Source organism: Apostichopus japonicus, chromosome 10 (assembly GCF_037975245.1).
Source record: "Apostichopus japonicus isolate 1M-3 chromosome 10, ASM3797524v1, whole genome shotgun sequence".
Classification (NCBI taxonomy): Eukaryota; Metazoa; Echinodermata; class Holothuroidea; order Aspidochirotida; family Stichopodidae; genus Apostichopus; species Apostichopus japonicus.
The window spans coordinates 9,199,239-9,224,630 of NC_092570.1; the positions used below are offsets into that span (position 1 = coordinate 9,199,239).

Genomic DNA, 25,392 nt, shown 5'->3' on the forward strand with positions numbered 1-25,392 from the left:
GATGACTAACTGATTCTGCACACTGATTAATGTTACAAGTTACATGTGCTTTATATGTTTAAAAAAAAAAAAAAAAATACTTGATTTAAATCATGATTTAATTCAGTGATTTAAATCAGCCAACCCTGTGTGGAACTAATTAATTGGTGCATCTACTGAGAAGACAAATATGGACAAATAAAATCATGAAAAAAAAAAAAAAAAAACAACAACAAAGATAACACTGAACCATCAGAGAAAAGATAAACTCATTTCATTAACAGGTTGCTCTATTTCCTGAAGTAAGTGATTATCTCACAAAAATGAGCTTGTAACATCAAAATAACCAACCACTGGAATGAGATACAGTGAGGTTAAAATGTTCTAGTTTTGCCCTTTTCAAATATCACCTTTACTGTATTTAAGACTCTTGCTTTACAGCAACAAAACCCTCACCTGCTGTGGCTCCTTGTGATGTCTCCTCGTTGGACTCGTTTGCATTGCTGGCACTACTCTCTGTGGTAGTGTCCTGGTTAGACATCCCGTCCTGTCGGCCTCCCTTTCCCGGCCCTCTCTTGCTCATGCCAGAGCCACGCCGACTCCTGAAAGGGGCACAAAAAAAAAACACTTTACAATGTACTCTTTTTTGGGGAGCTCATTCAACTTGTTCCATTCAATTCATTTATTGTGCATGATTTCAGAATATTTGAATCAAAAAGATGGAATGCAAGTCTAGATCTTGAAGAAGAAGGAGGAGGAGGATGATGAGGAGGAGGAATGATGATGAATAACGTTGCTGTGGAATAAACAGCTTTAACTCAGTTACGAGAGGGTGTACAGTGCTAAACCTGCAGATAAAAATGCAATATATCAGTAGTAAAAACCGATCAACAGTGTTTCCAGACTTTTGTTGACCTTTGATCTTTACCAAATCTAAGACACTTCTTGCACATGACAAGAGCAATCTATTAAGACACAATGCATCCCAACCAAAGATGAATGGAAAAGAAAATGGAAGCCTGTCAGTATTTTCAGCAAATCTAATTATCCATTACAATTAATTCAAAGAATGTTGTTCTTAGAGCTGCTTTTGAAACCCAAACTCACAAGCCATAAATTGCTATCTGTAGGATAAACTCCATTACTTGTGTCAACACTGCTTAAGGTAACAGGTAGGGTAAAGTAGTAAGCTAAGTACTGTAAATAAAATTTCCTTCAGCAATTGTAAGAACTGAATGAAGAGTTCTGGCTAAATCTCATTTGTGACAAATATTACGAACATTTTCATCACATTAATTTTCCTTTAAAATACATCACTCTCTCTTCCTCTCTCTCTCCTGCCTCAAGTGATCAAGTGATAATATCAAAGTGGACTGAAGTTTTTTGAACTACTTTACACTCTTCTACTAACTACAATTGTTTCTAACTGTGATAAAAAAAAAATCAGATAACAAGCTTTTGAAGGGTACAGTATATCACTTCTTCAATTATTAACACATTATATAGCCATGACACCTATTTTATAAATGTTTCACAATATACCAGTTTCTTTGTACAAATTTTTGCCAAGTCATCTACAGTAACAATGATCGTCAATGACTTGCCCAGATCAGATGACGTTACTAATAGGGAAAGACACTAAATGAGTTTTCATACTTTGCTCTACGTTGACCTCAAATGACCCTAATTTCAATATTAATTTGAGAAAGTGCCATGAAAATGGACAACAATTTCCTATAATTTACAGATTGGTAGTGATCAACGGTTCAGTGAGCAATAGTCTTTCAAACTACCTTGGACAGAAAGATATATGCAGGCTGATATACAGGCAGAGAGGGATACCCCTATGCTTGGGAAGCCATTGAACGACTAATGGCCATGAGGCAGGAGGAATCCTACCATCATATATAACAATGAATAATCATCAAAGAGTGATGCGCAAATTTTGTTATCATGATGCAACAAATAAAGCTGAGACTAAATGACCGTGTTAAGTCCAACCATATGACAAAAAGTGTAAAACAAATCTATGCCATGCTGTAATCCCTCTGTGTCAGACAGTTAAACCATTTACTATCGCAGATACTACCAAAGAATTTGAATTCCAACTGACACACAACTACACATATAAATATACAGTGCTGTATGTCACCATGTTAAATTAAAAAAAATAATAATAATCTTGACACATAAGTCCAGCTTTCTAGATCACATGTATGTTCAATGAGTTATGGCAAATTTAGAAATGGAATTTCTGCTGCTAATATAGTTCCATTATTAATCATTTTTGCTGACTGCATTGGAACTGACTTGTCTTCAATGTTGTAATATCTACACTTATGCAGCACAGCGTAGTATAAGGTTTAATGTGATGGTTATTTCAAATCCAGAACAGTACACAAATGGGATTGTCTTGTCCCTATAGTACCAGAAATTGAAGTTAAACATACAGGCAATGATACTGGCTCACAAACATTGCACAAGACTCATACAACTAATACAACACTGTTAAATGCAATGTACATTGTACAATGTACATTACGGCCTTAACTTTTTTATATATTTTTTGCCAGAGTTCTGGTACAGGTTTTTGCCAGAGTTCTGGTACAGTTTATCCTCTTGCCAATATGTCCTACTTAAATTATCTCAGTACTTTATCCCAGTTAGATACAGTGTGTGTGTGTGTGTGGTTAATAGTAGAATGAGGAGGACAGTACATGAGAAGTTGCTGGGGGGGGGGGTGCGGGAAGGACCATGTTGCGTATATTCATAGTGTGGCAAGCCACACATACATGTTAATATTCATGAACTTGTGCACACCAAACTGAAGAGGGCTTACCTATTGACTAATGTGGCAAGATAAAAAGGAAGGTTCCAGGAATCAGTTATATCATGCTGACAAAGTCTATTTAGTGACATAGTATAAAAACTGATACATGCATGAATATTAATGAGGTCAAATTTTATGCTCTCATAAGCATGAATCTATAACTTGCATTGTATTATCCAAGTACATGTATAAAAAGCTGATTAGACATGTATACTTGTTCAAATATATCATATGTTCACTGATTCATATTCCTAATATGTGTCTTGTGCTTTAAAGCTATTTCTTACAATTTGATGAATATTAATGACAAAGTAGGAGACATCATGAAAATGTGCTTATTATTTATGTACAACATCACCATACCAGTATGAATCAAATTTTACGTTAAGCTATTTATTCATATATTCAATGGCATGGTCACCAAAAACCATTATTCTTATCACAGGATATCTACCTACCAAGTATGTTGACATTTATAAAACTTATGGTAAGCCCTGCCCACTCAAAAATATTCAAGAAATTGGATCCCAACACAACTGGGTACATCTACTCATCGTTCAACATCTACCTACCAAGTATGACATTACTTCAACTTGTGTTTGTTCAGATATCGTGTTTGCAAGCTGTCTTTGATGATTTCCAAATAAAGCCCCACCCACTCATGAATATTAAGGCGGCAAAAATTGTTGTTGCAACGAACATGTAGTTACTATAAATGTGCTATATTTCAATCCAGAACAGCACACAAATGGGATTGCCTTGTCCCTAAAGTACCAGCCATTGAGTTTAACATACAGGCAATTATTCTGGCTCAAAAACATTGCACAATACTCATCCGACTAATACATTACCATACCATGTATGAACTAAATTGCATTGTATTATCCAAGTACATGTATAAAAAGCTGATTAGACATGTATACTTGTTCAAATATATCATATGTTCACTGATTCATATTCCTGATATGTGTCTTGTGCTTTAAAGCTATTTCTTACAATTTGATGAATATTAATGACAAAGTAGGAGACATCATGAAAATGTGCTTATTATTTATGTACAACATCACCATACCAGTATGAATCAAATTTTACGTTAAGCTATTTATTCATATATTCAATGGCATGGTCACCAAAAACCATTATTCTTATCACAGGATATCTACCTACCAAGTATGTTGACATTTATAAAACTTATGGTAAGCCCTGCCCACTCAAAAATATTCAAGAAATTGGATCCCAACACAACTGGGTACATCTACTCATCGTTCAACATCTACCTACCAAGTATGACATTACTTCAACTTGTGTTTGTTCAGATATCGTGTTTGCAAGCTGTTTTTGATGATTTCCAAATAAAGCCCCACCCACTCATGAATATTAAGGCGGCAAAAATTGTTGTTGCAACGAACATGTAGTTACTATAAATGTGCTATATTTCAATCCAGAACAGCACACAAATGGGATTGCCTTGTCCCTAAAGTACCAGCCATTGAGTTTAACATACAGGCAATTATTCTGGCTCAAAAACATTGCACAATACTCATCCGACTAATACATTACCATACCATGTATGAACTAAATTGGACATACGGTTGAAGAGAATAACATTTAAGATTTTATGGTAAGCCCTGCCCACTCATTAATATTCACGTCATGGGAAGCAAAAACAATATGGCACATCTACTCATCTTGGGGCAACTACCTACCAAGTATGACATTGATTCAACTTTAAAATGTTCGTTGAGATATCATGTTTACAAGCTGTTCTTGATGATTTCACATTAAGTCCCATCCAATCATGAATATTAAGGAGGCAAACATTGTTGTTGCAAGGAACATGTACTTTACTATGTAGTTACATCACCATACCATGTATGAACTAAATTGGACATATGGTTGAAGAGAATGACATTTTAAGTTTTTTATGTTAAGACACCCACTCACTGATATTTATGAGATAGGTACCAAAAATAATATGGCACATCTACACATCATAGGTCATCTACAGTACCTACAGTACCAAGTATGACATTGATTGGACTTGTAGTTGTTGAGATATCGTGTTTACAAGCTAGCCGTCACATACATACCCACACACACACACGCCAGCACGATTCCAAAGGTTACTGAGCCTTCCGCATCGTAACCCAAAATAATTCCAGGTAGCAGCCTGCAGGTCACACCATTAATTTGACCTGCTAATAGCAATCACAAGGAGATTCACTGCTTTTCTACAGATACTACAAAAACCATCGAGACAATCATCTGAAGCTTCTAGTATTCTTGCATAGATCAGCTTGGCCTTTACAAAGCATGTTTATATCATAACCAGTGGCACTTTGGAACTAGTATGGAGAGGTCAGAGATGCACTTTGATGTTAAAATTAACTTCATGAAAAAAGTCTGAGACTGGTGCATTGTCTTGACCAAGTAGACCTGTTGTTTGTTGGGTGCTATTCCAGCATGTTGCCTTGTTGGCATCCCTAGCTTACAAGGGAACACAGGAAGGCAATACAAACCTTTCCTTTGGAAGACCTACAACAAGTGATAAAACAGTTCATGGAAATGTAGCATTATAGAGCATCAGCATGCAATATTTATATTGAAATTGCTTCAGTAATGCGTATATGCATTTTGGGAACAATGTTTCAGCAGTCAATATGTATATTGCGAGTGCTTCAGTAATTATACGTATGCATTTTGGGAACGATGTTTAAATTTCGATAATGGCACATACAATCATACATGTACAAAGAGATGAAGGTACATGAACATTTCAGGAAGGAATGATATTACAGTATGTAGAATTATGAAAGAGTGTACTCAGAAAAGGCATTGTTGTACACTCTCAGCCTGCCTACCTACCTGACTTTATGTGGCCCCTATATTACAGTAGCATGAAACACTGAACATAGTAGAAAGAGTTCATGGCCCTCAAGCTCAGTGATAATTTTTTTTTGCACTTATAGTGAGGGAGCAAGTAAAATGTTTGCTTAATACATCCTTCCAATATAGAACTTCCACATACAAATCTATAAGTTTAACTATATGTCATCGCAATTTTTGGCCTATACATGAAGGTCATATTTTGGCAAAATCACACAAAGTGCCACTTGTCATACAAATTATTTCCAAAAGTGAGTGGTATATGGCCCCAGTATTAGCAACATCTTTTAACCCCAATACTATAGGCTGGTTGTAACCTGAAAGCAATGTTTGTTTACTGGTAAGATGTGGCCAAAAATGAACCAGCAAAAATGGAGGTGTGATATTTTCCATTTTTGAGGCAATATACTGTATCTCTGTAACAGTTACTCCAATCATCTATGGCCACATCTTGACCTAAGCAGCTATTTTCAGGACTCTAGCATGTTTTATCAAGAGTTTATAAGGACTCAAATTTGGTATTTTGTAATGGAGGCACGCTCGTCAAGCAAAAGTGGACGTAGCACCTCAACTTCAAACGGCTGCAACTCAAAAGTATAAGTCCAAAAATGCTTGAATTTTGCACGCCTTCTTAACTCACTAATATCAACAAATTATGATGCCTTTGATTGATTTTGAATAGAATGACCCTAATCAAAGTGCAAGTGCTATTAAGCGAAAGTGTTAAGTAATGTCTGACAAGCACAACAAGTTTATCGAGCTCCAACTGGGATTGAAATGTCAGCTGAGAAACTTTTGAACATTTAACCTACACAGACTGCTTTCAGTACTTATATATGCCAATGGCTGAGTGTTCTTTTTTCTCTCTTAGATATTTGAACCAGTTATTTGCAATGATAGATTCACAAGGAATTTGTTTTTTATGGGGGGGGGAGGAGGGGGATCCCAGTGGTAAAATGTTATCACTGGTAACTGGTAAGGTAGAGGGGTAGGTAAGTGCATGATCTACTGTATGTGGATAACTTTACTGTAGCCAAGATTTTGTAGATCTTTCAACAAAAGATTAAAGAACTTTTTCAATATTTTTTTAATTCTGTGTTTTCAAGATGAGAACAGTTTCAGGTCAATTAGTCTCTTGTCTGAAGGCCTTCACATTTTATGAATTTCGCTTCATTTCTTTTTCGGCGAAAAGATTAAGACCACCACCTAGCACTAATGCTCAAATGAGCAGCCAGTGGATAATAACATTATTTCTAGTTCGTCAACCTTGCAGTAATCCATCAGATTCGTTTAATTTCCCATAGGCTTAATTCATCCTTGTCTTATCTGCTTCTAAGATTGTAAAAAGTCTTAGAGAAAGTTTCATTTGGCACAGGTTTTAAGCTACAGGGGATAAGTACTGCATTTAAATTTGAGTACTTGTAGGTACAATTGACAGTCCTTACATGCCTCTATTTATGCTTTCAGGTAATCCAGATCCTTCCTAAATTGGTAACATATTCCTAAATTGGTAACATATATTAAATAAACCAACAACAGAAAAGTGGCCAATGGGAAATTATATTTAAAAATTATAAATAAAGCCTTATTTAAATGTGCATTCCATCTCAACGACCTTAACAAACTTCTTTTGACACTATTGTGCAGTAAATAACCACCCAATCAGGAGGATGTGTTTTTGTATTTATATAGAAAATGCTGGCACATTCGCAGAGATCCAGCAAAATGGAAAAAAATGAAACAAAAACATCCTGAGATTGTGTACAAAACCAAACAGAAGATTACTTGGAGATGAGACCCTGGATTCATCAATTAAACCCTTGATTGTACGAAATCCAGCAAAAAGAAAAAAAAATAGTTCACGGTATAGGCTACATTGTTTTTCAATAGTCATATTAAGTATTCAAATCAAACATTATGCTCATGTGTCCGAATGTGTTGGTGCGATTGTTTGTTGGGAAACCAACGTTTTGGTTTGAATTATTCATTCACTCCATCCTGTGAATGGGCCCAAATTTTGCCTAATACAGTACATCGGACATGGACTGAGTGTTTTCCTTGAGTACACAATAGCATCAAAAGGATTGTAGAGTTAGACACAGTCACTTAGACATTGGTTAGTTCATGTATATATATTATAATGGAATTCATGCATCATGAGGCTTTTAAAATGACAATAACTTCAAATCTGGAATTGGTAACATGTACATGTATGTTAAAAATCACCAGTCTGACAGATCCCTATCCTTTCCAATCCTTTCAATGGGTACCAAAATTTCAAAGGTACCCATTATCTGTATGATTATATGTACTTACTTCTGAGATATCGAAAGATCAAACTAGCAGATCAAATTAATGCTAGTGTACTTACTACAGTTTTAGCTACAGTTTGCATTTTATCATCTTCACAAATTACACAATTTGTGGCCACAATAACTCATCACATAAGTTTACAATAAACTTCTAGGTACTACTAAAGTTTCATTTCTGTCCTTGAAAGGGATAAATCTGGGCAGTAAACTTGGTTAGCAGTTCAGATATTACGATACAAAGCAGGCGTTGAATGTCACAGCAAAGGACTGACTGAATGTTGGTTTTTTTTAAATTGTTTGCACAAATTTTGATCGTTTAGGGCATATGCTATTTGTCCCTAGGACATGCTGGATGGATGATTATCTTTCAAGATTAAGTACACAAAAAAATGTAGTCTGTTCTGTGGATAATTTTTTGTTATCTGAACAAACATTAAGTACACACAAGTGAGTCCTGTGGATAAAACACAAAGAAAGTCACCAGATTTCAAAAGTTACTGTAGGTAGACCTAGATTTGAATTTTTACTGTACAAAACTCATTGATCCTCTTGACCAAAATGGCAAATATGAATCTACCTGTGACAAAGGTGTCTGATACAACAGGGAAACTTTTCTGGACAAAAAGCATGATTTGCCAACAAACCATCAGATTTCCCTGACAACCATTCCTTCAACCTCCTTCCCCCTCCCCCCTCTTCTTGAGCCCACATATACTGAGGCCCTTGCATATACATGTAATGCTAGTATTGTTTCCCTTTAACAGTAACATACAATATGCCATGGTACATACTGAGTTGAACTGAATGTCTCCAGGCTTGTGAGTGCTGACATTGTTGAAGGGCCAAACTAGTTAAACCTTGTGGACAAGGTTAGCAGCTGTATGTATACAGTATATATCATGTGTATACGTACAGTTGAGTAGGCACTACAGTGTATACACTGTGTAGATGCAAGGATCTGTACACATACAAAACTACTGATCTATTTCTATATACATGTGTGTGTATGGGAACTACAGTAACCATATAATGCTGCAAGTTTACAGTACACCATGGAACACACAAATTTGTACTGTCCATAGTGAATGCACTCTATTTATAATGACAATACTAATTGAAAATTGTGAAATAATAGCAAAAATTTGAAAGGAAACAAATATAGCCTCCAAATCACTATTATCGTATCTATAGGTAAATGAGAACTAAGCTCCAGCAAAGTGATTCTTTGTCCCCTTTCTTCTTGTGTATGTGTGTGTATGCGTGTGTGTGTAAAAATAACTACCAATATGAAAGGTGCTATTGGACTCAAATGTCTGTTTAGGGAGAATTTTGACAACAGAGAATTATCTTTTGATCTAAAGCTACTTAAAGGGGGCCAGTGGGAATGACGATTCAGATTAAAAAAAGGTAATAGAATATGGCCTTTATTTAATGAACTGGTTGATACAACTTCGTTGGAATGGTCCAAACAGATGCAAACTACCAAGGTCAATAAGCTTTTAAAGCTTATTCTTACAAACTAATGTTGAAGACCAAAAGTTCCTGGCAAAGAAATCCTTAAAGAGATAATTGCAGTTGTTAATTTAACAAGACCCCACAGGATGTATCAAAATATTACAAATCTCATTAACATGCTTTCAGCCAAATCACTAACTGTGAGAGCACTACAAAATTGTGAAAATGGAGATGAAGCAATGTAACAACATGGTGGCATGGGGGGGGGCGTGGGGAGGGGGGCTGTGTCAAGAATGTTTTCAGTTCTTAGCCTAGGGTCGATCGGAGTGCATACGAGATTGGTGAGTGAGGAGTGATGTAAATAACAACAGCAAACCAGCAATACCCCACCTCCTGTCTGACAATATTATATTCTTTAAATAGATACATGTGCCTGTAAGTTATCTTCTCTGTGAAAAATTAGAATGTTGGCTAAAATCGACATAAATTAACAGGTTTCCTTTGGTAGGCATACTGTACACTAATAAATTGAGGTTCCAATGATGCCTTCATTCCAGACCGCATATGTTTGCTATTGTACATTATATCTAGGGTAGGTATACTTTCAGAATGAACATGTTTCAGTACTGTACACACACAGTGCCATACAAGTGAAGTAGGCTAGGGTATTTATAACAAGACAATGCTTGTATATTGTAGATATGCTACTGTATATATACAGACCTATCTATTAAGTAAGTACTACGTACAGTATACACTTGAATTTAATATCATTTGGTCTACACATTGGTTGACATCTTGTGACAGAGAGAGGTGCAATAGAAGGATTATTAATACTTTTTTTCTCCCCTTTTTTTTGAAGGTGATTTGTAACATCATCACAGGCATGAACTGTTAGAGCTCCATGATAACAGACCAATAGCGAGTGACTGAGTCATAAATGTACAGGTATACATTAAACACTATTCATAATTTACACACTGTATAATATATGGAAAGCTATCAATTAAATTACAGTACAGGCCAAAATTAAATTCAGATGAAAAATAGCTTTCACAATGAGCCTTGGTTTATAATGTTTACCGTAGACTGGAATATACTGAATGACCCACATTTTTTTGGGGTAGAAAGTACTCTCATATATATAATATTGCAATTTCTGTAAGGAATAAACCAGTAATTGTAACAGTCACATCACATTTACAATGACCAACACTCTCAGAAAGTCTCACACAATAGGCTATACCATAGCAACTGGGGAATAATAAAGTAGTGAAAATTAGTTGTATCATGCACAGTAGCTGTGTCCACATGTGCAGCATTTTGTATAGAATGGTGAAAATATATGCCAGTTCTGAACATAGTCAACATTGTACCGTAAATATGCAATTTATTGCTCACAAGTGTGAACACAGTATCGCACACGTGCAGTACTGTACATAGATGTGATGCACATGTATGTGAGCATGTGTACATGTACAATGCATGTACAGTGCATGTACAGTGCAGGTACCGTGCATGTACAATGCATGTACAGTACATGTATGTACTGTATGTAAGTACCTGTAGAATGGTGACACTACTTGAATTATGAAGTGCCATAAGCAGTTACTCCTTTCCTGGAGTGGCCCTATATAAATCTACATTATTATTATGAACCTACAGTATAAATTACTGCACAGTAAATTTTCAATACCACTGGACATATGAACCATGGTGGCAGTCCCAAGATAATACTGCCCAAGCAGGAACAGTACAGTACTATGGAGCCATACAAACTTACAAAGGTAGAGAGTAGATTATCATAGCAAATACTGCCCTGACCCTAATCCACAGCACTTGGAATCTCGGATGAAGAGATCAGTACCTTGCAACCCTTTGTCTGACAATGGGCCATAATTCTTCCATGGATAAACAGTCTCGACAAGAATCCCTTACCACATCCCCCTTTGTTCACTCCAGTACTATTTGCAATACATGATAAAGTTTACCATACATGCCTGTATATATATACATGTAAAGACACAATATTGGCTTGCAAAACAGAACACACATGTATGCTTAGTTTTCATTCAATCAGGATTGTAATTAATTGTTTTCTAACATTGGAGAACAAAGGCTTCTTCATCAGAAAATACTACTATTTGTGTACTATATATCTACTGAAAAGATAACATAATGAAATGTTGTTTTTTTCAAACTGCTCGATTGTGGGAGGATACCAAATGTTTAATGTTTAATAGTTACGTGGTGTCCATTTCACCCTCAAAGAGGTGGAATGTTACCATTCAAGATAAACATATGTAATTGGGATTACTTTGCTTCAGATTCTTCTACCTACCATTGTCAAATGAAACTTTGAAAATGGCAACAAGGTCATTTTTGGGAATATTAGATAATGGCACACCGTAACTAACGTTAAACTGAACAACTTTGGGTCTTTCTCACATTTTCGTGGGAAATGAAATCATTTCTAGAATTCAGTGAGATTTATACCATATCTGACTGTGATGACAAGCAACATTTTGGTTTTCACTTATTGTTCATTTACACCACAAATACTAAGGACTCATATCTTCTGTGTAATTCCTGAAATCTTTACTAGTTCTTTGGAAATAACTGTAGATATGAAAATTAATTCAAATCCAAATGTTGTTTAATTGTATCATCTCAAAACAGGTCATATTGTGTCTTACCACACCTACAGTAACGAACTTGTCACAAAGATCCACCACATGTCTATCTTATCCAGAAGTTGTAACAATTTTGAATTCCGTTTTGAGTAAAAGCTAGACAAAAGCATCTTTATGCCGATCACATCACGTTTACAGACAAGATGTCATACCCTTCAGTACAATACTTATCTTTGTAAGTTGCATGATACAACAATGTAGCAAGTGATCTTCTTTACCTGATGGTTGCTGGTGGCTGCTAGAAAAAAACACTGCCTCACAACTTTCTTACAGTATGTGTACAGTACTTAGTAATATACTGTGAAAAGCACCAGTGTAAACAGTGCCAATACTAGTGACATGTATGTACAATATTATGTGAGACTCAAGAAATTTTAACCTTCTCAATGCAACTTGCAAACTGTACAATGTTTAACCTATAATTTTTATACTTGTACATTGTCAGAAATGGCACATGTGAAAGAAAGATGCATGCTTCTAGAATCTAAAACAAAATGGCAATATAGCTCCTTTTCCTGGAACCTGCATCTACTACTGTTCAATTACTAGTGTTAATTTCATTTTTCTACTCAGGTCACACAAGTAATGAATAGCAACGTTCTGGATGTACTGTATACATGTACACATAGAGACATCGGAGTGTGGTCTGTTAGGGCCTCCAAATTTGTTTTCATGCAACTTTATGAACCACCAAACTTTGGTAAACTTGATTACAGAAATTTTAAAACATTACGCTTCATTTTGACTACACAGAACAAGCAGAAAATCATAAACAAACAAAGATAGCCTTTAAGTGGCAACAGTCACTGCAGGTTTGAGACCATATCTAACATTTTCCCCAAGAAGGTAAACTATTACATCTTTACAAAGCAAACACAAGACAATTTTTAATTTCATTAATACCCTAGAATTTATTCATGAATGCAACAGTTACAAGTAACTCTAAATTCATTGTGTAGTTCAATATTCATCTATAGTTCACCTACAGTATTTCAAGAAAGGTACACCAAACAATGGGAGGTGCAAAGTTTTGGAACTTTGCACCCCTTTCTTACTGTTGACAAACACAACAGTACTGTATGTACATTGCATCACAAAAGCTCCTAAAGGAAAGACTGGGCCACGCAACTGACTATGATTGTTACTTAATTACAGATTAGCTATTATTTTCCCATTTTCTTCATCATTTTATAAATTGTCAACAGTTCCCCCCCTCCCTTTACTATTGTTTGTAATGCTTTAAATACATTTTGCCCTTACTTCTGCAAAGGGGAGCTGCCTGTAAATACATCTATCTTCTTCAGCTCTCATTCCACTTATTGAAATGATACATGTTGTTCCATCATTGGTTTTTACATACAAGTGAAAATAAAATAAACTGAACTGAACAGACAACACTAAATTTGTGACTGAATACCATGACTGGTAGACTACCCATGATGACCAATACCATGTTTTTACAAAACTTTGTCTGTAATATTGTGGATGGCAAAGAACACCTCACAATACTCACCTTGTGCTGGCACAGGTTCCCGTCGTGGAATTTGTGCTCGCAGCCTGGCTTGAAGTTGAGGCGCCCGTTGTTCTTGCTGTTGTTCGCCCTTTTCCTGAGGAAGCAAAAATGATCCATTGATTTCTGATCTAAACAACACTGTAGAAATCATTTACCACTGACTACTTTAATAACAAAACAACAAACATAAGTTTGAAATTCACAGTGTGTCTGTAAAGTATATTTGTATTTGACTGTGTGTGTATATTTGTATGTTGTTCCACTAATAATAAGAAGATTAGCAATTACACCAGGGCCGAATATCAAGGCTTAATGTAGACTTACCTTCACCGAACACAGAGACCACTTTACGTAGCCGTTCCATGGTGTGACTAGATTTACAATAGTAACAGTTAATACCATCCTATTTGGGACAGAATGAAGTGTAATCATATAGACCGGCTAACAGACAGTGCTGACTGTACTCGTTTAGCTTGGCCTTCTTCTGTGACCTTCCTTCTTTTCACCGTTTCCCCCCTTTCTAGCTCGTATTATGCACTATAGTTCACAATTATAATATGTATGGCAATTTTCAAAAACAAACAATTCTTTCTCAATGAATTAAGCAAACCTACAGAGGAACAATGACATCCTGTTCAGGGGAGCGTGACGGAAGGTTCCTCCCGATCTCTTTGTCATACCTGTCTGTTGAACGGCCTGGTGTTTAGGTGATGTTCAAGGTAACAATGAATAAGAGCCATATTGTCATCCATTTTAAAGGGTAACCAATTGGGTACATTCATGAGGTCAAATGGTCACCTGTTTCAGTGTTTTCAATTAATTTACTCGACAAACATACAATCTAATCAATGGATTGAACTATATTGCTTAAAGCAGAGCTCGTGCTGTTTGCAGTGTAAAGTCTCTCGCAAAGCAAAGCCACTCGTAACAGAAAACAAATGATCTGCCCCTGGAATTTGTGTCACGACAGATGTTCAGTAGCTTAATAAAGCATGTTCTTTTTACCACACAAATGTCAACAGTTAGGGCCTACAGTACTGTACAGTCGACCTACAATTCCCATCTGAAGTGCCTTAAGTAGTGCAGAAGTGCAGATTCACCAAACTTCAAAAGCCAAACAGTTTCCAACACATGAAAAATGATGCTGAAATTGTAGTTGAAAACCTCCAGAATGGAAGAGCACATGTGTGTGTGGGGGGGGGGGGGGGGAATTGACCTGGAGGTAGATCAGTGAGGTTGCAGTGTTAAATGTTTCCAATTTCATGCGACAGTTGCTGCTGATTAGGGTCTCATTCAGTTGGGGTGATGTGCAGGTGGCTGGAATTGGTACTGTGTTAAGGACTCAAAATTAATGGTATATACTTGCTAAATGCATGTGTTCGGCCATTTGCAGTACATATTGGTAGGGGGAAAAGGTACTTGTTCAGTATTTTTAGAAACTCAACGCAATAGGATAAACTTTCAATAAAAAAGTTGGCATCGTTTCCGTACATAACCTCCAAAACTCCCTGGTTTGGCTATTTACCTGTCTCTTCCCATCTACCTAGCCTAATAACTGGCAATATTTTAGCACTGCACCCCCTCGACCCTCCTCAGGGTCATTGCCCATCACCTCCTTTTGAATTCTACCATTAAAAGTTAAGAAGCCTACTCTGAAGATAGTCTTGGAAAATGTTTTTCGGACGTTTCCTGAATGTGTTGGCTTTCATGATCTGAAAGAGAAGTTTCTCAACATGCTTTCCAAGTGCTGCATAAGTAACCTTTGACGTTTTTGTATCGTTAGTTCTGTTATGTTATAGGTACCGAATGCACCATAAACGTAGTACCGTTACCTTTGTTGCTGTACGTACCAGAGTGTTCGTTTAAAAATATTTAACGCTCTATAGCTCAATGTAAATGTTATTATTCTTCATATTTGTGTGTTCTTCACCTATTATGTGAAGCTGTTCATGGCTTATGCTTCAAGTGTTTATTTTTCTTGTGGGTTTTCAATGACAAAAAGGCCTGTGAAATCGATAATAGCTGACGCCTCGCTATCTGGCTGGGCGCTTTTTGGCTAGCCTTCACAGCGGCAGGGACCTGGTTGCCAGACCTGACCAGACTACACATCAGCGAGTTGGAACGAGTTGGAACTAGAGGCGGTGAGGAGGGCAATACTACACTTTGTTCCACACCTTCAGGGCCACCTAGTCACAGTTTTATGTGACATGATGGTGGTAGCATATATAAATCACCAAGGAGGTACTAGGTTACCATCCCTGTGCAGCAGTTTGGAACCTCTTATATCTGTGTCACAGGAATGACCTGGCCCTACAGGCACCCCCCCCCCCCGCCATAGCCAGGAAAAGCAACAGAGAGGCAGATGCACTCTCCAGGGGGAATCTGGACCCGACAGAATGGTCTCTAATCTCGCATCAACCTGACAGACTTTTCCACCGAATGGGCCGCCCGAACATAGACCAATTTGCAACGGCAACAAATGCAAAGCTGAAGGTATTCTGCACAGGGACATTTGAAGCCTTTGCATGCACTTAGTATTAATAGAGACCTGTATTAACAGGCTGTTTCTATAAGCCAGAAAATGCTATGATAAACATGACTTAAGCAAGTCTTCAGGCTAATTTGTTTTTTTTCATTTGCTCATGGATGTATATGTCTGTCTTATGCCAACTTGCCTCTTACTGTGGGGAATACTTGACAGTCACATAGATGTGTTGTGAAGTCATGGAAATTCTTTACCTAGTTTTTGAGAAAAACAAATCAGTTATACCACCATTCCATTTAACAAATGTTAGTAATGGATATTACATGGCTTTAATTTGTTTTTAAAATTAAAAAAAAAAAAGAAGAACTTTCCCTAAACTCAACTAGCATTTCACACAGAACTAGGTCATCTTTGACACCGCATAAATACCCATCTTTGGCCTCTCATTTGTGCAAACAAGAGTATGACAAGGCCAGGTGTGCTGAAGTACCAACAAAAACAAACATCAACTCTATGGAACAAAGACATCTCATTTTCTGACAAGTATATGTGGTGCTTAAATAGTTCAGACCTATTGTACAATAGCATCTCCACACGAAAATTATAGCAATACATATTTAACTCAGTAAGGGGCTCAGCATACCAAGTGAGAGAACTAAACTTACAGTGTGAACTTGTTCACAAGGTTTTCAGATTTTGATAATCAATGATTTCAAATGACATTTGGCCACCACAAATCCACAATAATACCAAAATTAATCCATGAGACTCATCAAAGCTAGATGTATTGCCTATAGCTTGCTCACAAAATTTCCAGATTTTATGTACAGAACTGTTGACCTCAATTGACCTTTCATTTCCATCAAACTTCTCGATGGCTAGTACTCATTAAGGGGCATTGAGTAGCCTCAGCTTATTTAGGTTTTTATACTTATGGCCATTGGAAATCTCAAATGACCTATGGCCTCTCCAGTTTATCCAAAGCACCCCAGATGAAGAAGGCATCCACAATGCAGTACAACACGGGATTCATCAATGATAGACAAAGTTTGCTTCCTTGTTGACTTTTAATCTCCCCACAAGCTACTAGAATGCTGTTACTCATTAAAGGGCATATAAACATCCCATGACTATGAAATTCATCAGAGCGGTACTGCAGTTGTTGAACATATTTTCTCTACAGAGTTCATATTTTGGTCATAGGTGATCTCAATACAAATCAAACACAACCACTGAAAACCATTCTACTGAAACAGACACTATTCCATTTCATCCCACAAATTTGAACAATAAATAACCCGTACATTCAAATGGTGTCAATTGTTAGCAATTGGAGTATTAAAGGTCAACCAGGAAACTCACCTTTAGAAGTACTGCTCTTTCCTTTGGAACTAGCAGGGCTGGTGCCGGCACTCGCTTTCCGTTTGCTTTTACCGGAGCTACTAGTCGGTTCACTCTGCCTCCTGGTTTGAACTCCGGAGGTCGTTGGCGCCTCACCTTTAACGCTTGTATCTGATCCCGAGCTGTGTTTGAGGCCTTTGCTGGACTTTGATATATCACTGTTTCCCTTTTCTTCCGTCTTTGAACCACCCAGACTGGATACAGAGGGTAGAGATTGGCTTTCGGGAATCGAGACTCTACCGGGAGAAGTCTCAAACACGACGCTGATCCCTCCTTTGGATAAACGCCGAGGAGCGTAGTAATCGATAGACTGAAAGCGGTACGGGTGAGTCCTCGAGTAAGATCTGAGAGAGTTTGGGGTAATGTTTATCTCAGTTTCCTCTTCTTCGGCCTCCTCCTCTTGTTTCCTCCTCTTGGACTGCTTGCCTCGTTTCAGTTCAAGCTTTGAGGCAGAGGATAAGTGTTTTGAGGGTCCAGGTAAGTTTGTTTGGAAGGTAGGCAATGACCTACTATGGGAGACTGACGTCTGCTGTGAGTCTTTTGGGGTGCGATGAACTTTCTCAATTGCTACTTTCAACTCTTTGCTTGAGGATTGAGAGGAAAATGTCAGATCAGATATAACAGTTTTACTTCCCTTTTTGACCTTTTCTGGAATGGAACTTGTTTCTGGAGTGGATTTCCTCTTTAATCCGGACTTTTGCTTTTTCCTTCAGTAAGACAAGAAGAGTGAAAATAAATGCAAAACAGTAGAAAGTGACACAAGAAGGGATAGTCAAAAAAATTTTTATTACACAAATCTGGACGGCACATCAAGTTTTGGGGAATGGGGAAATAGTTACTTGTTATCACTGAAGGTCTTACTGTAACCAAGAACCTGAATGACACTAGATCCACATTGAATCAGCCTAACCATTCTAACAATCTCCTCATGAGATTAAAGGCCCCTTACACTTTTATCATACATAGTCTCTAGGAAGGGACCACCAAAATGTTGGCAAAAAAGTACTTCGTTGTGGTTGTGTGATTATTTTACTACACAATAAGTACCAAAAAGGATGGTATACCAGGTAGCAATCGGTTAGGTTTTGTTTTAAATTGATTGCATAATGAGGCTTGAACTACTGCTGGTTTGCTGATTCATTCTATCAGCGTCTCCCCAGTGAAACAAAGACTGTATTTAATCTGCCGGTATACTTCAAAGGGATCTCCTCATGGTCATATGGACCATTTCACTAACACATCCCTAGACAGAATGCATGGGACCATTTCACTAACACATCCCTAGACAGAATGCATCAGAGATACAACACCATGCAAACATGATAACTTTAAAATGGATCAGTTCTTGCATACCTTTTGTTATTTGTGGCTGAAGTTTTGTCCTGTGACAAGTGTGACGAGACAGACGACCCAGATGTGGCACCTTGTCTCATGCGGCGCTGCGACCCCCCAGGTTGATTAAAGCTAGGGTTCTGGTCGGCCATAATAAACAGTAGGCACAATCCCAGACATTCCCTGGGCTAGTTAACTGAGCCTCAAGCTCATCACTTGTTCTGTGGACAAGGAGAAAAACAACTTTAATCGGACTAATTCACAAGATTTCACATTCAAGTGCATTTAACCAGGCTACAAACTTAACACAAACTGTCATGATACCAATGTGCAACAAACTTCTTGTTCACTGGCTTACTTTCAAATGAATAAATGAACACATGTTCATGAATAATTTTACAACACATTACATTAGTGTTTACACAGGTCCAAAAATCGGGAACCGGGTACCCGAGAGCTGTTACCCTTCGGGTATCCGGGTACCCGAAAAAAATTGTTTACCCTCATGTATGAAGATATTACATCTTGGATGCTATACTTAATGAATTATATTCTCTAAATCTAATTAAATATATTAAATTGGAAAATCTTGCCTAACCATCGGTTTGCAAAAAAAAAAAAAAAAAATCACTTTGCATAGGATTCGGTGTAATAAATTAGAAATTGGGTAGTATCACGTCAGGTGGGTACCCAGATACCCCTTGCAAACACTACATACTGTACTTCCTAACCTTGACAACAAGCGCTTATGTTACGAAGATGTGCTTGAATTGTTTGCTAGACTATCGCGTAATATTTGAACCATTGTTTTGATCAGGAAATGTTATGAGTTGAGACAATCTATGTATTTTGTGGGAAGCTAACATCTCTGATACTGAAAAGGATTTTCCATCTCTCAGTATGTTTTTTCTCTCCGTAAAGACAATAGTTTCTTTCTTGCAAACATTTTGGCAGTCCTTTTGACCATATGCTTCAGTCACCTTTTCTTTCTGTGCAACGTTCATGTGTTAACTACTCTACTTCCTGTATCTTCGAAAGTAGACACTGAAGTTTGATTTTTTTTTTAAATCGACATTGCATAAAAAGTTGTTTAAATAGGACTACTGTAATTTTTTATGGAGCTGGTTGTTTGCAAACACTGCAAAGCGCCCAGGGTAAATGTTGGGTCAGGTTTGAGGATTTGCGCATGTGTAGTTGAAACTCATATGTTCAAACAGGCTATGTACAGTAATGCAGTAGTGAACTGTGTGGAATTTAGTGAAAGATAATCACATTGTAGAACAGGGATTTTTGAAGAGTTGAAATCGCTGCAAGGTCAAAGCATGGAGCTACTACGGAGTTGGCGAGTAGGGAAGTACAATGGCTGATGCAACAGGGGCTAGGCGATGAAACTTGGTTGAAAGGGCAGGGCAGGGCAAGCCAACGGAGGATGGGGCAGGCCGCCACTGTAAAACAGCAAAGCTAGGGCACTGGGCCATCTGCCTTATATATTGTATAGAACATGCACACAGTATAGGCAGTGATAATATCGCATCTTTACAATTATACTACTAAAAGTAGGTCATACAATAACTGCAATTGGTGTTTGATAGAGATGCAAGCTTTGTTAGGGGACAAACTTTTTTTGGAGGGGGAGGGGGCTTGCTATTTTTCTACTACTGATAACTGATAACTATTTCCTACAGCGGCCATATGCAAGACAATGATGCCGTGTGCATCAGTAGAAGTGACAATGGGACGTACGCTAATAGCACATAACACTTGTTATTATACATACTACAAATTGCAGCAATGACTGAATAATGCTCTGATGAACATTTCGCAGAACAAGTGCATCAAAAACATCAACATTTCCGGGACCCAAAAGGTTGCATTTAAACAGAAATAATCCGAAAATTACTGATTTCTTTGATACTGTAACAGAATTTAGTAATGATATCTCTTAGTGACATAATACTGGAGATGATTTTGATCACATTTTCATTTTATGTTCGCCCTGGCGATGTTTTTCAGACGGCTGTTTTGACAAAACAGAGGGCAAATCAAATCGCCTTGCACCAGTGTATTTTCGAGGCTGAACAGTACTCATGACCTAGGCCTAAACAACATTGTTAAGTTTTAACATTTCATCTCTACTAACCTTCTTCCTTTTCTTCTAGAAACATACTTTAAATACATGTATGCTCAACTTATCATAATCCAAACCATAAAAACCTGTTGAGTACATATTGCTATTAATGGGTGTGAAGACTCGCGTTAAAAGGAACTTCTAATGCTGTTAATCCTGACCTAGTTTCGAATGAGGTGTAACACAAGTGTTAGACACCACCATCGATCCCAGAAAATACACACACAGCTTGCTCCCGTCGGTAATTAGACACTAGTGTACAGTCAGTACATACAGTTGCGGTCAATACCCACAGCACAGTGTACAAACGATACAGCGATGGACATCTCAGGTCCAGCTAATGATAACAAGGTATCACGTTTCATTACTGTCTGCATTTTGTAGCGACACAAACAAAACGTCACTTGCAAGCAAGGGAAAGTTAACTTTTTCAGATGGCCGCACAGGGTTTGGGGCGAGTCTTTAATGCCTTTAAAGACAACTATGCAGTTTGGTATGAGTATTACTGTCACCTATCAGTTTTCCAAACAATGATATGAACCCTAGGCTTCACCTAGATGCATAAGTAACACAAGATAATTCTGGAAAAAATCTTGCATATTTCTAGATCTTGACCATGCAAAGCATTCTACAGCTATTAGACAGCCTATAATTTACAAGTTTGTGTACTGAAACGTTGTCGTACTTGCTGTGTTGGTCCACTGTGATGGATACACACCCTGAAAAAAAAATGGCCGCTTTGCATATTTCTGTTATATTTTTTCCAATAGACTCATGAGTAAGGGTTCAAATCCTCAGTTTCTGCAAATTCATAAGCTATTTTGGTTAGTAAGTCCCTCTCAGATGCTTCGAAGTGGCATCAAGTAAGGCCTCATGCACCGACAATATTTATAATTTATGTTATGATCAGAGAGAAGCAACATTTAAAGCCTAAGGCACTTACTTTCTTGGTGATGCTTAATGTACACCTATCTATGAATTTGCAAAAAAAGGATCCACTAAGCACCATTATAGACCATCTCTCATCATTCAACATCACTGTATAGACTAGACTGACTTAAATTAGCATTAATTAGGTAATGATACTGCACTAGGCTATGACTAATAGTTAGGCTTACTAGCCTACCGTCCTCGATAGTACAAAAAAAGTGGTACTAGTAATACTAGGCCTACCAGGTTTAGTTAGGTAGAAGGCTTCACATTAGTCCTGGCCTATCCCATACCTACTGTAGGCATACCTACTGTAGGCTTTTAAAACGTATATTATACATAGCATAGGCCTAAGTAAGGTCTGGCTACCATAGCTAGCCTAACGTTCATGGATATGGGCCCGACAACTTCTTTCGTTTCTGGCTTTGAGGAACAACCATTATACATAATCTTTTCTCGTTAGACTATTTCAATTGCCAAAAGTCGGAAAGATCCGTAATTCATTGATGAAAGCGAAGTTAGATAGCACACCAGAGCCATATTTCATGGATCCTTTCGTGGCCCTGATGCTCTACGAAAGCATCAGCTGCGCAAAAATAGAATGTCATCTCTAAGAGTCGAAAATGTGACTGCGTTAAAGCAAAATACACCACTTTAATGAGAGCTTGATGAATAATATGATCTTAATATTACCGTGAGAGGAAAAATACACAGCAAATCAGCATAGATGGTACTAAGAGAAAAAGGAAAAGACCGGCTGCCCTTCAGAATTTTCGTGGAGTTAACATAGGCCTTCCCTTCGTGTCTAACATGTCGCCCTCTATACCTCTTTGCTACTGTAGCAACGTGGGCCAGATGGTAAATCGCATCGTTTTGCGGTGACCGCAACAAAAAGATACAGATCGACTGAAAGCTTCTGTGGGGCGGCTTCAGCTGATAAATAAACTTCAGTAAATAACTCTTCGATAAACTGTAACCTCCGTTGATAGAACTTCTTCCTTCCACTACTGTTGATCCCAAATCCATTCATCTTCTGTACAATGAAATTATGAAAAGTGAAAGTGTAATTAAAATCGTAAAAAAAGACGGAGACCTCACATGTGTTTTGCCAGTAGCTCAAAGACAAAGGAATAAATATAAAACCTTTTGTACTTTCTTCTAACTCTAGCTTTAGTAACATTAATTTTATTTTGATGTTGAAAAGTGTGAAAGCATCACGAAAATGAAGATATCATTTGATCGGATGTAACGGCGTAAATATATCATGATGGCGGGGGACGGAATGATGGGGCAAGTGATTGTAATGGCGTAGGCCTATACGGATATTGAAGATGGAGATTGATATTTTTCGGTCATGTAGCAAGACTCCAGGAGGACGCTCCAGCAAAGGTTGCGAGAAGCATTGAGATATACTGCTAAAGCAATAGGAAGGCCCGTGACTACCTTACTTGGAAAAATAAAGTCGCAATTTAAGGACGTTAAAATTAACAGTTTCGAGGAAGCAATAAACCTTGCGCAAGATCGTGATACGTGGCGGAGGTTAATCACTGAGCATGTCGGATAGACGAGACTCAACTTACTACTTACTTACTACTATACGGATATGGTAACCTAAAGTAGCTCTGTCCGGAACCATGAAATCGAGCGAGATCGGACCTCGTAGTTGGTCCAATTTGACAACTTGTTTACCCTCAGTTGGTGCCCATGCGGGTGTTACAGTAACATGGATACAATACCGTCGTCACGTTCGTTCATGTTCACACAAATTTGTTCATTGGGTTCCCCATCCGTTTTCAATGTCAATTAACTCAATATCAGCGAATTAGGTTGTTTATGATATTTACCTCTCTTCCCATGTTTCATACTGGTGGGAACGGGGTAGGGCCGAGGACAAGACTGTCCTTCTAAAGCGAGCTTTTTGGCCTACACCCTCAGCCAATTAATTAACCCTTCCGCAAAATATTCCATATCCATGACAGGTAAACGTTGCCTCGGGACTGGAATCTTCTTTTATTGTTCATTAGTATTGGCCAAGACAGTTCTCATATTAAATATGATACACTCATGTGCTACACGCATAGGCGTAGGAGGCGGGGGGCTGGGGGGCGGGGGAGGGCTGCAGCCCCCAACCAAAACTTTTTGTGAAAATTCGGACAATATGCTGCGATTTTTTCGGGCACCTACTGAAAGAAAAATAATTTGCTGTGTTTTTCAATGGTTAAACTGATATTATTATCATTATTATTGTAACTACTTCCCCAATAATTATAACCAACACACACATATTTTCCGTGTTATATAACACGGAACATGTGTGTATGTTATTGGCACGTGATGTAATAACCGATGAATGCCTATATGATATGCACATTAACATGTTGAAAGCGCGCGTAGCCAGCGAAAAATTTTGGTTATATTTTTCGGGCAAGTCGTTGCAGCCCCCCCCCCCCCCCAATCAACTTAGGCGCCTACGCCTATGGCTACACGTATATGTTCCGTATACAGTACTGTATATTAATTCAGACAATGAAAAAATGAATTGTCGCAGTGAAGTAGGCTACTGTAGTACTGAAATGCTACGAGAGCGGCAGACAAGTGCGTTTTTAAGTTTAAACATGGAAGACTGACCGAAATTTGACGGTCTCAGTGTCTAGCACAAGAAGTTGGGCAATACTAATATAAGACTTTCAACGTCTTTTTTCTTTCAATAACATGGCACTGCCGCACCAACTAAACATACCTCCGCGGTAGACGGCCCTATGATCATCCGTAAAGCAGTGCACCTACCTCAGAAAGGCTATGCCTACCATATATCATCTGCAAACATGAAATTCTTTTTTATGAAACGTCCCGACCGCCGGGTCATGAAAGCTTAGATCAGGCCGTTGTCTAATTCTCATAGCTACAAGAAAACTGATATTGCGTGTTTATACCCAAGAAAAAAAAATTAACTTGGTCATAGTCGTAAATGGAATATTCATAGGCTCTGAACAACACGTAGGGTCAAGTGGTCACGAAAATCTGGCACGGACGTTAAAAGCAGAAGACGCTCAATATGCTGATTTCTTGCATACGCACTATGGGTGATAGTCAGATATCGCAGAAATGAGTGTTTAGGCCTAGCCTACAATCATTTGAATTCTTCATTCATGTAAAGCCCCACGTACGTGCACTCCCTGCCATGGATCGGCGCCATGATATGAGTAAAACTCGACTGAGGAGGCAGCTGAGATGGGGTTAATGTGGAAAAACAACGGGGGGGGGGGGGTGTCAAATTTGAATAATCGTGGAAATAGTGAGACACAGACCGAACTCACAATTTCCAAACCGGACTCTGATCTGACGGTCGGCATTACTCGGTTTCGTAGTAGTCATCCATGGTCCCTTTGTTTTTGCGGACAACTTTCCATTATTGAAAGCGAAGAACAAATGAAATAGATCGAGAAAC

At 37.9% G+C, this 25,392-nt stretch overlaps 1 protein-coding gene across 4 annotated transcripts in view; it reads right to left on the bottom strand.

The window, feature by feature from the left end:
* The window catches only part of LOC139975228 (E3 ubiquitin-protein ligase TRIP12-like), a 72,717-nt gene extending 49,920 nt beyond the window's left edge, over window positions 1-22,797 (bottom strand). For 2 of the 4 annotated variants that reach the window (XM_071982971.1, XM_071982969.1), the window contains exons 1-5: window positions 22,638-22,797; window positions 18,908-19,107; window positions 17,516-18,261; window positions 13,669-13,762; window positions 436-581 (exon numbers count right to left, since the gene is read on the bottom strand). In XM_071982971.1, coding sequence (XP_071839072.1) covers window positions 436-581; window positions 13,669-13,762; window positions 17,516-18,261; window positions 18,908-19,038 — 1,117 coding nt within the window. In that variant the 5' untranslated portion in view covers window positions 19,039-19,107; window positions 22,638-22,797. Of the gene's footprint in view, window positions 1-435; window positions 582-13,668; window positions 13,763-13,992; window positions 14,151-17,515; window positions 18,262-18,907; window positions 19,108-22,475; window positions 22,613-22,637 lie in introns of those variants that run through there. The other 2 variants (XM_071982970.1, XM_071982972.1) reach the window with 2 other exon arrangements.
* Between the last annotated feature and the right edge of the window lie 2,595 nt (window positions 22,798-25,392).